At 31.4% G+C, this 17,396-nt stretch overlaps 1 protein-coding gene and 1 long non-coding RNA gene across 7 annotated transcripts in view; both read right to left on the bottom strand.

Annotated features, from left to right (window-relative positions):
- LOC100883044 (uncharacterized) overlaps positions 1-17,396 on the bottom strand; it is a 151,359-nt gene that overhangs the window by 17,707 nt on the left and 116,256 nt on the right. For all 6 annotated transcript variants that reach the window (XM_012294425.2, XM_003707167.3, XM_076530331.1 and 3 more), the window contains one exon: positions 8,114-8,287. In XM_012294425.2, coding sequence (XP_012149815.1) covers positions 8,114-8,287 — 174 coding nt within the window. The remainder of the gene's footprint in view (positions 1-8,113; positions 8,288-17,396) is intronic.
- On the bottom strand, positions 12,663-13,571 carry LOC143264230 (uncharacterized). Its single transcript, XR_013037781.1, has 2 exons — positions 13,433-13,571; positions 12,663-13,009 (listed from the first exon to the last, which is right to left on the bottom strand). It is a non-coding gene; the product is annotated as an uncharacterized LOC143264230 (long non-coding RNA).

Below are 17,396 nucleotides of genomic sequence, written 5' to 3'. Positions count from 1 at the left end.
GCGTCTGCGCACGCGTAAGCCTTACGCTCTGATTGGTCCGCGTTTTTCCTTAATAATTCAAAAACGAAGCTTCACACCTCAAAGGGAAATCTTATTTAAAATCACGTCAGCTACTCCCCATCTCAAAAACCTACACTAGTTGTGAGACACCCTGTATATGGATGATATGGAAGTCAAATATGAACAAGATTAAATATAAAGAAACATTTTAGACAAAAGTTGTAAGATATCACAGGGGACATAAGACAGTGAGAATAATTTGACCCTGCATGATCATTTGAAGGTCTCGTGAACATCTTCTGTTTCTTAAAAAGAACCCCCAATTTTTGTTGCATATTGTAGCCCCCGATAAAGAGTATGCAAGTCACTCCTAACATATGAAGCTTCAAAGTCTACATATCGTCGGCATTCAAGTTGTACCACGCAAAAGGTTGCACGATCAAATTTACGCATCAACAAATTTTATATATCACAATTTTACATTTATGTGTCAACTTTGAAGATTCATATCTTGGAAACAACTTGCACAAAAACAAACAAGTATTTTGAAAACGTCTCAACGAGGACTAAAAGAATATGCAATTTAAAATGGGGTGTTCTATTTAAGAAAGTGAAGATTCACGTGACCTCCAAATCTTCCTTAATATCTTACAAATTTTGTCTGAAATATTTTTCCGTGTGAAATATTTAAAACCGTTTCTTAAATATAATGGTAGAGTCGGACTTTAGAGAAAGCCTGTATGTGACTCACACCTCTATGATTCTTAATTCACCATTTATTCGTTGAAATACTTTGAATTATCAAACAATTTTTCTGCACTTAACAACATGCAGATTATTTAAAAAGTGGAATATTGTTTCCTAAAAACAAATGAAAAATTAAATAATAATTACATAATACTATATAAATTGATTTGTGAACGGATGCATTGTCTTGCATAAAAATGAAATTGATTAATTTGGTCTTGAAGGCACTTTTGACCTCTTTTATTCAAAAAATGGAATATTATTTCGTAAAAACAAATGAAAGATTATGTTATAATTATATAATACTATATAAATTGGTTTGTGAACGGATGCATTGTCTTACATAAAAATGAAATTGAGTAATGTGGTTTAAAAGCACTTTTGACCTCTTTTATCCTGGTACACCACCTTTCATGATTTCAATGTAAGAAACTAAACTTGGTATATGATGGAATATAAATATAAATAATGTAACAATAAAACATGTGATGAACACAAGAATAACCAATGACTGAGAATTTTATTTTAATTCTTGCTAATTTTATACAAATATTCAAGATTGTTCTTATATCATATTAATGAAACTATTGAATCTTACTAGGTTAGGTTAGAACCTTAGATTATTTTTTATTTTTATGTATTAAAAAAATTCTGTTTATATGCTAACATAATATTAATTTGTTTGAATTTCCAGTATAAATATTAAAGTGATTCAGTATTACAATCTTTTTCTAAATTAACAAAACATCGAAATTTTGTGAAATTACTGTATTTATGATGTACAATGCGTTGTGTATACTTTTATTTCCATTTATTTTCTATATAACTTTTATCCTTTTTATATTTTAGTATTAGTTTAATATATCAAATCAAACTTCCAAAGTTCTAAGTTTTGAAATTAATTTAATTTAATTAAAAAATGTTCAAGTTTTCAATTTTACAAACAGAGCATAAAAACAGGGAGAAATATATAAAAAAGGCAGAAAAGAATGATTGACTATTCGGAAAGGATTCGAAGATTCAAGAATATAGCACACTATCTATGCTACCATAATTATATTATTTGGTAATTTATTATTTCTTGAAATGGAAAAATTAAATATTAAATATATTTCCAAGTAACGTATTGACAAAAGTATTCAAATATGAGTCATATTACTTCTGTTCGACGTTCAACGGAAAAAAATTTTATCAAAACGGATGATCGAACGGATATATGGTCTCTTTGTAAGATACCGCAGGGTTCCATTTTAGATACAGTCATCATAAACGTTGCACGTTGTAGTATTTAGGAAATAGAAAATTTTTCATTTTTAGAATTAGGAAGATAGACATTTGTGTTCTCTCAAAATTAAGAAAATCAGAATTCGGGACTTGGAAATTTAGGAAGGTAGGAATTTGGAATTTAGAAATTTAGGAATTTACAAGTTTGAAAATTTGGGAATGTAAGAATTTAACCCTTAACGGTCGTAAGTCATCTCTCACGTGACAACAGTACTTTGTCGCTGCGGTCGCACGTCACGTGGGAGGTGACAACGAGCGAACCAGTAAAAATTCGCGTTTTATGAAATGCGGGTACGATTGACTTGTGAGTTAAGCATCAGTAACGGAGCAATTGACATCTTCACTGACATATCACTGCCTTTTGTACTCAAATTTCAAAATATTGAGCCCAAAAATGAATAAAGAAAATTGTAGAAATTTCGATAGTGATGATAGCAGTGAAAATTTCGAAAGCAGTTCTGAAAGTGATGTTCATTCTAGTGATGAGACTAGCAGTCCGATCATATTGCATCATAAGAAAAGAAAAGTTATGCCCATAAAATATTCAAGTGACGAAGAACATGATGTAAAAATAGATTTCGTATATTTACCGAAACCAGCTTCAACCTAGTGAGAATCACGTATGAAAAGCTAGCGACCGATAAGGGTTAAACATTTGAATGTTTGGAAATTTAGGATGTAATTTAAGATGTAAAGATTTTAAATTTTGGAGATGTATGGATTTAGAAATTTAAGATTTTGAAAACCTGAGAATATAGACATTTAGAAATCTCGAAGGTTGAAAATTTTGAAATGTAGGGGTTTGGAAATATAGCAGTTTGGAAATTTGGGAATGTAGGGATTTAGAAATCTAAGAATTTGGAAATGTAGAAACTTAAAATTCTAATGGTTTGTTAATTTGGGAATGTAGGAATTAAAAAATTTGAAAATATGAGAATTTGGAAATGCAGAAATTTAGAAATTTGAGACTAAGAAAATTTAGAAATGTAAGGATTTAGAAATTTAAAAGTTTGGAAATCCAACTAGTTAATATAATACATCAATGTATTGTAATATAAATGTTCTGAAAAATAATTAATCAAAATTATGGGATGAATTTTGTATGACTATCATAATCATCACTTCATTTAATAAATGATACAAAACTGTGATCACGTTATCGTTCAAAGAAATGAGTGGTCAGAAAAATAATCAGATCAAAGAAAATTTCATTTCAAACATTTATCGCACAGGTGTCACGGAACCGCACTTTGCTTCTTGTTATTATTACCGAATGAACAGGTGTATCGTTATCACCTGATACATTATCAGCTTACCAATAGTTAACAAAAATCGGTACAAAAATCTGAATATTTCACTCTTAGTGCACGGCTATTTAACAAACAACGTTCTTAATAGTAGATAATGTTGCAACCTCAAAGTTATCAGACCAAAATCTCTTTAAAAAAAAGTTCAAGTCTCTTTTATACACAAAATTTGGCGTCTATAATTTGAATTCGAAATTTGGTATAAGACGTTCAGAAAATAAGCCTTATTTTTTAACATCAAAAAATAATTCAATGAAATTTTGTTCTTCTCTTAAAATAATTACAAATTGTGTCAAATTATAAAAAAAATCAGACTAAAGTTAATAAATATAAAATTGTTACAATGCATCTTTACAATGAAAATTGTTACTGTTAACAATAACGTTGGTTAATATAATTAAATTCACGATTAACAAAGTACAGAGAATCGCAAACTATAGATTAAAAAAGTACACCCTATATAGGACACCCTACATATTAAAATCATCCTATTAAAAACCCCTTATATATTTAAACAATCTAAAAGTCTGCAAAAAAATAAATACAAAAATTTATTTTATGCTTTCATAGTTAATAACTCATAAAAAATATATTTGTACAATATATAAAAAATATATTTATTAAATTAAATGTATTAAGGTTTCTTTACTAAATTGATTGTCTCAAGATTTGTTAAATTTAATTTATAAATATCTATTTACTGAATGAAATTTGTTAAAAGATATTTAAATTAAAATTATTAAGATTTATTTATTAAATTAAATTTATAAAGATATTTATTGAACGTATGAAGATATACTTATTAAGTTAAATGTGTCAAGATACATTGACAAAAATAAAGTCAAGAATCAAAAAGAAAAAAAATTTTCGAGATATCATAACTTTAATACAACATAACTGTCAGCCAACCAAAAGAAAAGAAGAAAAAGGACGTTAAACTATTTAGAACTATAGGTAAAACTGAACAGATGGTTGTGAAATGTTAATACACGATCAATATATTCTAAACCGTTATTGCGGCATGAGAGTTAACTTTAGCTGATGGCTTTCGGAAACAATCTTCAGCCATGCTCGCTTGTCTACCACGTTATGCAACAGCATATTACAAACCGTGGTCCAGAAACGACCGGCTGGGATAATTGTACTAACCCCGTTCGTCAAGGCCAACCATTAGCCTCCAGAGTAGGTTAAGAAGATTAAGGGAGGAAATAGAAGAAAAAGGTGTTATCGGATCAAGTTCTAGATTACTCGCATGCAGAGATTTCATTCGTTTAACTACACCGATCAAGTAAATTATTTAACGAGTGAGGGAACGTTTGTTAGCAAAGTTTCGATATAAGTGAATGTTTCGGATTTGATGTTCTGTTTATATCGTGCAGTTCCTACATTGGAAGTTTGCTGAATGTAGAATAGGAAAAGCAGAGGAAATGTCGACAAAGTTTCGATATAAGTGAATGTTTCGGATTTGACGTTCTGTTTACATCGTGTGGTTCTTACATTGGAAGTTTGCTGAATGTAGAATACGAAAGGCAAAGGAAATGTCGACAAAGTTTCGATATAAGTGAATGTTTCGAATTTGACGTTCTACTTACATCGTGCAGTTATTACATTGGAAATTTGCTGAATGTAAAATAGGAAGAGCGAAAGAAATGCCAATAATGTTTTGATATAAGTAAATGTTTCGGATTTGATGTTCGGCTTACATCGTGTAATTCCTATAACGAAAGTTTGCTAAATGTAGAATGGAAACAACAAAGGAAATCGACCGTAAACAGACAGTAACGTATCGGTGAGACAATCCCAATGCAAGCTTTTTATTTTTATGAGATTTGTCAATGCATGACAGTATGTATGTGTGTGTGTGCATGTGGTACGCGAAGTTTGCCGCATGAACAGTGTGAATGCACGTCTTTTGTCTAGTACTTGTTTGCTATTAACACTTTTATTACCGTAAATCAACCCATATTTCTAATAATTTTTTACTTTTTCTTATGAAACTTTTTCATATTTTCTTCATTAACCCTTTCGCTACGGTGATTTTTTCTGAGAAATGTGATTATGGTCTTATTTATTATAATAAAAAGTCAGATATTCTTAGTTATAAAAAGCAAAGCTAAAGCCTTTCTATACAGTTTTTTATCCTTCCTTTATGTACAAAGGATAATACAAATGACAAATGTTATAACACGGCGTCATAACTCTTTTTTATAAAAACTTTTTAATCGCTAGGAAAAAACTCTGTTGGTATAAAAGTGGGCGCCTATAGGTCCTCTCAGTAATACAAACACAAAATTTCTAAGCGCCTATAGGCGCCCACAGTAGCCAAGGGGTTAAAATGAGACCATGCGTAATGTGAATGATATTCACTAGTTTAATTCACGATAAAAGTTGCTAATACAGAATATAGTGACTGAAAAAAGACGCTGCGGCAGTCGGCAAAGGTCAAAAGTTTAATTTTTTTATTTTTAATTCATCTTGTACACAACTTTCTCCTGCATATTCGAGATATTTTTCAGATAAAAATGAGGCCAAACTCGACGTAATTGGAGTCATGTTTACTTGCAATAACTTACTGGAGTAAAGTCCTCGATATAATCATAACTGTACATTTATTTGAAATTACAAATAAATATTTTCCGAGTTACCCGTGTTTAGTCTCATTTTAATCAGAAAAAGTTAAAAATATGTTGGTAAAGATTTGATAAAAAAAAAATCAAAAATAAATGTCTCATTCTGTACTGTACGTCCGATATGTGACTGTTAGTTTACGTTTGGTCTCCTATCCGATGTACGTAAAAATTAATATACGCAAGACTTGCATATATCGAATGATTACTGTATTAGCGCATTTTTGAAATCCGCAAATGGATGAATATCTAATATAAAGATATTTGAAATTTAGAATTTACAAAATTGTAAAATATAACAATTTTATAATTTAGATATTCTGACGTATAGACATATAGAAACATCGAAATTAAAAATTTTTGACTTTCAGAGAATTAGGAATCTGGAAATTCCACTGTTAAGGAATTTAGAAAATTCGGAATTTAGAAATTTAGAAATGAGAAATTTTCAAATCTCTAACATTTTGAAGTTACAAGATTTCAAATTATCGTCACAAATTTTCAGTATCCCAAACTCAGAAACTTTTAAAATCTTCAAATTCACAAATTAAAAAAATTATAAATTTACAAATTAAAAAATGTTCAAATTTTAAGAATCATGAAGTTCAAATATGTAAAGTGTAAAATGATGTACAGGTATAAGGGGACTTCCTTTTTTACTGCGAATTCTACGAAGTTCAGAGATATTAATATCAACATATCTGTATTTCAATATTTGACTTGTTAGCAATATTATCAATATTGCAACTCGCAGGTGCATGTCTGACGGATTACGCAAAAGGATTAACGGTAAAACCACGCTTCTGAATCATCTTGCTGATTAAAAACATATATTGATTTATAACGCCATGATTCATACTTTCAAATTCTTTGGTCTGCAAATTCTCATATCCCCAAATACTTTGACCGCAAAATGTCTAGATTTTCAAATTAAAAGGTCCTAAAATTGCTATGTTCTCAAATACAACGATTCCTAGATACCTGGATTTCCAAATCCCAGGATCTGCAAATCAGTACGTTCACTCACAAATATTTAGGCTCCCAAATCCCTAAATGCATAAATTTCCAACTTTAAACATGTCAAATTTCCAAATGTGCAAATCACCAAATATTCAAGTTCAAATTTCACTATTCTTCAGATATCAAAATCCAAAGGTACCTGTACCTCTAAATCCACAAATCCCAAGGTCCCAACATTTCTAGGCACCGGAATTCTAAGGTTTTAAAATTGATAGCACCCGAAATTCCCAACTGAATAAATTCTAATGACTCAAAATTAAAAAGTCCCCATCTCTAAATACCCAATTTCCAAAAAATGCTAAGGTTTCTCTATTCTTAAATCCCAAGGTACTAATATTCCTAGGTCCCCAAATTCCAAAATCCTAAAATTTTTGGGAATCGAAATCCAAAGATTCCCATATCTCTAAATCTCCCAATTCCAAGATTCCCCAATTTCTAAATATCGGAATATTATGGTCCAAAAATTCCTAGATCGCTAAATTCTAAGTTTCCAAAATTCCTAGGTCCCGAAATTTAATGATTCCCGGATCTCTAAATCTCCCAATTCCAAGATCTCCAAATTTCTAAGTATCGGAATCCTACGTCCAAAAATTCCTATATCTTCAAATCATAAATTTCCAAAATTCCTAGGTCCCGAAATTCAAAGATTCCCGCATCTCTAAATTTCCCAATTCCAAGATCTCCAAATTTCTAAATATTGGAATCCTATGGTCCAAAAATTCCTAGGTCCCGAAATCCAAAGATTTCCACATGTCAAAGTACCCTAATTCTAAGGTTCCAAAATGTCTAGTTACTAGAATTCTAAAGTCCTAAAATTCCAAGATCGTCAAATCCCGAGATCCTAAAATTCCAAAATCACCAAATGCCAAAATTCCAAAAATCTTGAGTTCCGAAATCCCAAGGTCTTAAAATTCTTAAGTCCTTACATCCCAAGAAAATTTGTAAAATTCCTAAAACCTTACTAAATCTAAAGATTTCTAAATTCTGAACCTATTCTGAAATGTTCGAATCCCGAAAAATAAACGAATGGAGGAACTTTCTTGATATTCTGCCACATTTTCCCTAGAGAAGGCAGATTTTAGTGTTGACTGTACGAAAGAGAAACCGGTACGAAGGTCGGGAACTCACCTGTCGTTACATTTCAAGGCCGCGTGGCTCGGACTCTTCGGAGGCTGAGGATTACTTGCAGCTGCCACTGTAAGCTGAGAGCCGGTAATCGGCTGTTGGCCAGCTTGTTGCGCTCCAGGAGCTACTTGAAGAGGCGTGCTGGGCGCCGATCGTGCTCCTATGGACCCCGCAGACCTGAACAAACAAAAGTTTTGCGATTATACCCTTATTTCATCGACCACTCTTTGTTTTGCCGGAGAAAATTAACCTCTTACATTCGAAGGTGATTAGGGACTGTCTACACAATGCCAGTTAGGGATTATTTACACTATACCAGTAAACCGTGCTAGTAGCATTGTCCATAAGTAGTCGAATTATTTCGTTTGTTACTTTGTTTGGACCAGGTCCTAGAAAGAGAAGGTTGTTCCCAGGTCGTTAAAAAGAGAAAATGGTTCCTTATCTTTCTAGTCTTCTTTTTCTAACGATAGACCTGGTACAGACAAAGTAATAAACGTAAAAAAATACCTACTGGCACGTGATACTAGCAGGACATACTGACCGAGTGTAAATGGTCCCTAACTCGTGCTAGTAGCATTGTCAGTAGGTAGATTTTCTGTTTCCAACGACAGATCTGGAGCTGACAAAACTAGAAACGCAAATATTCGACTAGCAAGGCTATATTACTAATATAATGCAATGCTATTAGCACCAAATTCTGGCATAGTGTAGACAGCGTCTTAGTGAGGGGTTCGGATATGCTAGGAAACATTTTATATATTCGTAGTAAAAGTAAAGATTTAAGGGAAGGAGACTTCATCAATTGTTTTGACGCATTCGATGCAGAGTAAAAATCATGAATATTAGTTAAATGAATTAAGTAAATATTGAAATTTCGAAATATTTAGAGTTTCTAAAATTTTGAAATCTTGAAACACTCATATTTTTCTAACAATATGTTAATAATAATTATGTTTATTTAAATTGCAAAATTAAACTAAACTCATTCTTCGGCAGTAAAGTGTTATATAGATCAAAAAACATATAACAAATATTTTTGTGATACTATTGCTATAAATAGTAAACTAGTGCTTAAATAATCACAAGTGAATTTTTGAAATAAGCTGAAAGGGTGAAATATAACATCTTTATTGCATAATTTCTCAGTCAAATAATTGAATCTTGCATTTATAACACGGAAACAGTGACATAGAAAATATTTATAAAGTTAATGTAACAAAATGAGTGGAAAAGTATAAATGAAAAAAAGAAAATTTAACATGATGTAAAAAAATAGTTTATTGCTAAATATATTATTTTTGTGTTCACCCGTAAATCCTGACAACCACAACCCTGACACCTATAATCCTGACAGCCCAAAATCCTAACTAACCTAATCTAATCTCTTAACTCCATATGACGAATATACTCGTCATTTAAAACCCCGCTTGTAATGACGAGTATACTCGCGAAATCAAAAAATACATAAAACTAAGCTAACCAAACTTAACATAATCTGTTAACTACGTTTGATGAATATATTCATCGTTTAAAACACTGCCTACGGTGTATTCGACGAGTATACTCGACATTGTAGCTGTTAGAATTTTAAGTTATCGGGATATTACTTGTCGAAACTTCAGCTGTCGAGATTTTAGCTATCGGAATTTTAGCTGTCGAGATTTTAAGTGTCACCGATTATTCCTATTATGTTTTAAATACACATTACTAACAACATTATTAAAAAACATATTATATTACCAAATATACATCCAGTTAACAAGTTAAATAAATAATTATTGTTTCTTGTTGAATCTAACAATTAAATGTTACTACTAATAACATATAGCTCATTTTTTATCAATAAAAATATAAACAAAGAACAGTTAAGATTTATTGCTTGCCATTGCTATCAATATCGCAATAACTTAATCTGGCATCAACCAAGACATGAATAAACGTTTTATTGCCTCAACTCTTGTTTTACAATCGTTGATATTTTTTAACCTCCGAGCTGATTGTATCGAGCAATAATTTATTTAAGAAACTTCAAAGGTCCAATTATATTAAATTACAAGTTATGCATAAGTTATTTATGCAACTTGTTTGAATATTATTGTACAAACACGATAACAATTATATCACTTTTAAATTGTTTCTAAAATTCCATAAAAGAAAATTTTTGTTTTTTAAAAATTCTAGTGCATCAAGTTTGTATTTACTGTTATTGGCATTTTCAACCAATACCGAATCAGTTTTGATAAAATTCTGTGAATTTATTGTTTATTACGTATATTACATACGATATTGACAAGTTAACACTTATTTTTTAAATGAATTTACGACTTTGTACATAGATCAATTATTCGAAATATTTTGCGTAAAAAAGCATTAGAGTGCAATATCAAAGCATAAAACATTTATCGAATATTTAAAATTGAAAAATATTTCGTTCAAATAGTTAAAATATTTCATTTATTCCAGACATTTTAAATATTTCGACAGAATTATGTGAAAAGCATATATGTAGTTATATCTAATAATAAAGGTGAGGATTTTAAAAATATTTATAACTTCACCACGTATAAAAGATTCAATTGTTAATTATAATACATTTACGTAATTAATCATTTTCATAACGTGTAGTAACATTTATATGCAATGTAAGATCACCGTGCAGTACCTCACAATTTTTAAATGCAGCATTTGTATAATTTTACAAATTAATGCAAATTTCAATATGTGTCAAAAACGATTTAAACAGTTTTGCAAGTTTGCTGTTCGAGTTCTTTTTGTACAGAGAGTGCAAAGTGTACTGAAATTTGAATAAATTGCCTTAAACATATAACAAAGACGAATTTATTGCTGGAAGTGAAATTGAAAAGAGATACAGATCAAATAAATTTTAAACATACCTAGCCCTGCTGACCGGACTCGACGAGAAGCAAAAATCGATCAAACCTCGCGTTTCGAACTCCATTTTCCTATCCGTTTCTTCCAGCGATTAGTGTTCTAAATGCAAGTATATCTTAAATACGATTTCTTCAAGTTCGTAGGAATCCAGTATCAATGACGGTTTTCCAGTTTCCCGAAAATCGAAATGAACTGAGATTCATCTGAACCAACAACAGCGTGCTGTGTTAGTGGAAAATAATTTGAAGAAAATCGAAACAGTGCGTTCACACTCAATTTCGAATCGTGAGAACCGTGATTATTAAAATTAAATCTAGATGAACGTTGCTCCTCACTCTTACAAAAAAAAAAAAACAATTTGAAGAATTATTCGGGAAAATAAAAAGCAATAAGGCTAAGACCTTATCGTTCACCTCTAAAAGGTGTTGAAACAGTTCATCGATCACTTTCGTTTTTCACTCCCAAGTCGAGAATCAAAAGAGAGAATAATTGATTGCAACCCAACGAAGATAAGAGAAATCAGTAGACAGAATGAAATATCGTCGTCCAGCGACAATAATGAATGTCCATTATCCGTATACAACTTGTAGAATCACGAAAGATTAATAGTAGCCACGTTCATATCGATGTTTTTTGAGGATCACCCTAGCCGAGGATCGAAATTTCGCTCCCAAAGAGCTGAAGGCCAATCTGGCGATGAAGAAGATGCTCATTTCTAATTGTTAACAAGAATTTTGTAGATCGTTCAGAATACTGGAAGTTACAAAATGATGAAGATGAGCACAGTTGAAGAACCTGAAGAGCAACGTGTTTCCGAGTCATCCACGGACCAGCCGGGAAATCAGACTGACGACAAAACTGACGCTAGAACTCGACCTAACCCTCGATGTCCTTTCAACCTTTTTCATAATTAATGAACGCACTGTACGTGAACAGTTTTATCTATACCCTCCGAAGTGAACATATATGAGAAATAACTGACGGTGGAAGAACGATCGAACCGGAAGTCGTGCATTGAATGGAAAGTTTTAAAAGCGAATAGAACAGCTACTGTTGCTTCTAGTTTCGATCGAAGCAGTGTATGACCTATGTAGACCTTCTTACGTAATATGTAATGCACTTTTTTCCTTAACGCGAATGATGCGGGTGCAGGGTCGGCGGGAACGTTTTATGGGCCCTCGGTACAATATTTACAGGCTTAAATGAAGTAGAAGTATAGTAGGGTAATTTCAATTTATCATAACAATTTATGTGTTGAGATAATTCTAATTTATGATACAAAATAAAGGTATGTAGTAAGATAGTTTTAATTTATAATAAAGAGTGAAGTAATGTGGTAAGATAATTCTAATTTATGATAGAAAATGAAGTTATATGGTAAGATAACTTCAATTTACATGTGAAAGTAGCTTCAGTTTATTTTAACATGAAGTTACGTATTTTTAATTTATTTTAAGGAAAATTTACATGTGAAGGTGAATTTGATCTGCTTTAAAGTGAATTTGGATGGCAAGATTTTATTTTATCTTCAAGTAAATTTACATGTTACAGAATGTTGATTTATTTTAAAGTAAAATTTATATGTTCAGATAATTTTATTGTATCTTCAGGTAAATTTACATGTTGCAATAATTTTGATTTACTTCAAAGTAAAATTTATATGTTAAGATAATTTTATGTTATTTTGAGGTCAATTTACATGTTACAGTAATGTTGATTTACTTCAAAGTAAAATTTATATGTTTAGATAATTTCATTTTATCTTGAGGTCAATTTAAATGTTACAGTAATTTTAATTTGACTTAATAATTTTTAATTTTGGTGTCTCGAATTAAATCAATGAGAATATTTATCAAGAAAGTTCATATTTATACAAATCGATTTGAATTTTCCCACCACCTGAGGTCAACTGATCTCCTCTAATCAGAAGATTTGTTTCTTCCTGTTAAGATTAGTATAACAGTAACCAAACAACAACACGGTTTTCTATCACTCCTTGGAGTATCGCTAAAAAACATAAGAGTATAATAAAAGATTACTGTATAAAGGCCTCTTGTGTACTTATCTGTCACGCATGCGCATTAGTACAATAAGTATATTGTCACCATCTTGTGGCACTCGTTCGATTAGAGAATAATAATACCTACATGCATCACATGTGAATGTTCGTATGCATATTTACATTATAGCAGGGTTATATAATAAATCAATTTTTAGTATAAACTCAGTCTTCACAAAAATTAATGGCAACAAAAAATAATCCCAATAACGTTTAGTCTTGAACGAATTAATTCACAAATGAGTTTAAAATAAAGAATTCAATCTCAAAAAAAAATATCCATATATCTTGGTTATTTTCTCGTCATCGCGGAAGCGGAAAACTATTTTTCTGTTAACCATTTGGCCATTTCACAGGAAATATGTACGTACAGCTTTGAATCGAATTGCTTGGCACGAATCCAAAAGGTCGACCGTTCTCCTGTGCCGTGCATCGATAAGAAGCGAAGTCGTATTTAAAGAGGGCGTGAATTGTGCGACACCGACTGTTTCCTACGGGCTTCGTTGGCATGATCGCCTAAATACGAGATAGATAATAAAGAAACGGCACAGGGCTGTCATTGTGCGCTTTATTCTCAACTGAACGTGGATATTTACCTTAAACGGAAGAGCAATATCAACCTTTCAAATGGGAAAAATTCAGGTCGTACTACCACCGAAATTGTACTAAATATAAAAAAGAAACGAGACACACAAAGCGTGGAGCAGTTATTTTTGGATGATTGATAATAGAATGGTTTGCAAATAAAATGGCTTGCGGGATGAGTAATTGTCAGTCAAGCAAAGAAAACATTCCGCTTGAGTCGTAAATCTTAACTGCTAAATTGTTTAGCGGTCAGTCAACGTTTAACCCTTGTACTTTGTTCGAATTTTGATTACTTTTGGTTTGGACACAGGTTTATGGAACAATGGAACTGTTTTAGCGAGGTGAAGAGAAAATGTAGGATTTGTGAATTTAGCAATTTGAGGATTTGTAAGGACGAAAATTTGAGGATTTAATAATTTTGGAATTTTAGAATTACGGAGTTTTGGGATTTTGAGATTTAACGAATTGGGAAATGGATTTGGAGTTTTAGGATTTAAAGAATTTAATGGTTTGATATTTTGGAAATTTGTATATTTGAATATTTGGTAAATTGGGGATGTGGTAATTTGGTAATTTGGAGATAGAAAGTTTTAAATATTTAAGGATTTGGGAATTTTAGGATATAATAATGTGGAAAATTTGAAAATTTGGAAAGATAGAAATGTGGGTTTTTTGGAAATTGATAACTTCCAAATTTTTATTTTTAGGTAACTGGAGATTCAATAATTTGAAAATATTGGATTTAGTAATTCAGTGAACTGGAGATTTTGGGACTAAATATTTACGAATTTAATACTTTGGTAATTCGAAAATTTGATAATTTGAGAATTCGTCAACTCACAAATGTAAAGACTTGGTATTTTGGTATTTAGAAATTTGAGAACTTTAAAATTAAAAAATTTCAAATTTTTTAATTTATAGATTTAAAAATTGAAGGGATTTCGATTTTTTTAAATTTCAAATTGGGAAATTGGTTAATTTACAAATTTGTAAAGTTTTAAATTATTAAATTTGAATATACAGGGTGTCCGCGCCAAAGTGTTACACCTTAATATCTCATGAACTATTGATGTCACGAAAAAGTGCTTATATGGAAATTGCAGGGTAAAGGAGGCCCTATGTTTTGGCAGAAGCAAAATTTTTTTATTGTTATTAATGTAAAAGATATGATGGTAAAGTTTCGTTTTTTTAAATGGAACTATAATTTTTTCTCGATCAGGCGATAGTGCTTTTCAAGACGAATTCATCAAGGTTTTATGTACTTACCCGATTTTTATTAGTTTTCGAGATATAACGCTTAGAAATTTACTGATTTTCAGCAGTGACATCTCGGTTTGACGAGTAAGTCATAAAAACGTTCTTATTGTTACGGTAAGTGCCGCTGGTTTGACTCTGCCTGCCGAAACAGATAGGCGGGGTGTATGGTCAAAATGGCAGGTCCGAAGAGTAAGAAACGTGAAAAGTATTGTCCATTACGGTTTAAGTTTTCCGTATCGAAGATGATATTAATTGTAATTTGGAAGGTTGGGACATTTATTTAAATGTTTCAGTACAAGGTAGGTATAAAGACAATTTAACAAAAAATAATATGCAAAAAATTTATTCCACGTGCTTTCCGCTATTTGAAATACAAGTTTGTATACGTTTTACAAATTCGTTCTCGACGTTTTCCATAATTTCGCACGGGATATTTACGCATGCATTGTGTATTCTATTTTTCAAGTCAGTTATATTGTTAAATTGTCTTTATACCTACCTTGTACTGAAACATCTAAATAAATGTCCCAACCTTCCAAATTACAATTAATATCATCTTCGATACGGAAAACTTAAACCGTAATGGACAATACTTTTCACGTTTCTTACTCTTCGGACCTGCCATTTTGACCATACACCCCGCCTATCTGTTTCGGCAGGCAGAGTCAAACCAGCGGCACTTACCGTAACAATAAGAACGTTTTTATGACTTACTCGTCAAACCGAGATGTCACTGCTGAAAATCAGTAAATTTCTAAGCGTTATATCTCGAAAACTAATAAAAATCGGGTAAGTACATAAAACCTTGATGAATTCGTCTTGAAAAGCACTATCGCCTGATCGAGAAAAAATTATAGTTCCATTTAAAAAAACGAAACTTTACCATCATATCTTTTACATTAATAACAATAAAAAAATTTTGCTTCTGCCAAAACATAGGGCCTCCTTTACCCTGCAATTTCCATATAAGCACTTTTTCGTGACATCAATAGTTCATGAGATATTAAGGTGTAACACTTTGGCGCGGACACCCTGTATAGTAATTTGATAATTTAGGGATTTGGAATTTTAAAAAATTGAAAAACTGCAAAATATGTAAATTTAAAAATTTCAAACTTTAAAAATTTGGCAATTTAAAATTTGAAAGGATTTGAGAAATTAATATTTTATCTAATGTATTTATAAGCTATTAATATCATTTGACCAAAACATAGATAATGCAATACATTCATGTCATTAAACTCAATTTTTTGCATCGCAACTTAATTTTCATAACTTCATCTTACATCCCTAACTTCATACACAAGATCCACCATTTTGATCGTCATGGTCATTAATCATTAATATTAAAACAAAAAATTTTATTTCTTCAAAGTAAAACTAAATTTGAACGGTCTTATTTTGTGTTTTATATTTTCTGTCAGAAGTCTATCGTTTCAATGATTATAAATTTGAAATTAATTTTGCATTATGAAATTATCTAATAATAGATATAAGATAATACATACGTACAACTGATCACGGCAGTTGACTTTATATTACGTGGAAGTCACAAATATGTTCTAGAAGTTTTACGCGCTTACTATGTTCCAACAATATCAGTAAAAACATCCGTAGTGTTGCGGCTTATTTCTTGCATTATTAAAATACAACAGGTGTGCATCACCGCGAATGTTTCTCGAAGGACGCGAACGCAACACTGTCGATAATTATCCAGCAAACAACTTAAAACATCAATCAATAAAGGTATAAGCTGGTGTCCATAGAAATATAATTATTGTGTCTTACGGTAAAAATTCAAAACAATGATAAATTATAGAACTCGAGCGATAAGAATTGCAATTAACAAACTTTATGTCTAGCACTTTATCATTTAATTAATACGCTTGAAGATATGAAGTTTTACACACAATTAGCGGCTATATAGCACGTTGTGATAGAATTTCCGGTGTTAAAACTTATAGTGTTACAACAAGTGGCGATATAACGCGTGGCTGTACAATACATGGTAATGTAACGAGCACTGAAACAATTGATGATTATGCAACGTGTGGCGATACAATATGAGAATACTCTACACGTGGCGATACAACACGAGGCTGTTCAACGCGTGGCGATATAATGTAAAGTAATACTACGGTTAGTGATGTACTGTATAGTGATGCAACCTTTGGTGATATAATGCGTGACGATTTCATTTTTGGTGATATATCTTGCATAATGTGTGGCAATGCAATAACCAGTTATACAACGCGAGGTTGTTTAACACTTGGCAATATAACGCGAGGTTACTTAGCACGCGGCGATATAATGCGAGATGATTTAACACATAGCGATATAACGCGTGATTACTTAGCACGCGGCGATATAATGCGAGATGATTTAACACGTAGCGATATAAGGCGTGATTACTTAGCACGCAGCGATATAATGCGAGATGATTTAACACGTAGCGATGTAACGCGAGATTACTTAGCACACGGCGATATTATG

Source organism: Megachile rotundata, chromosome 4 (assembly GCF_050947335.1).
Source record: "Megachile rotundata isolate GNS110a chromosome 4, iyMegRotu1, whole genome shotgun sequence".
NCBI classification, from domain to species: domain Eukaryota; kingdom Metazoa; phylum Arthropoda; class Insecta; order Hymenoptera; family Megachilidae; genus Megachile; species Megachile rotundata.
Note: the sequence above shows the minus strand (reverse complement) of the source record. Positions and strands in the feature narration are given on the sequence as shown.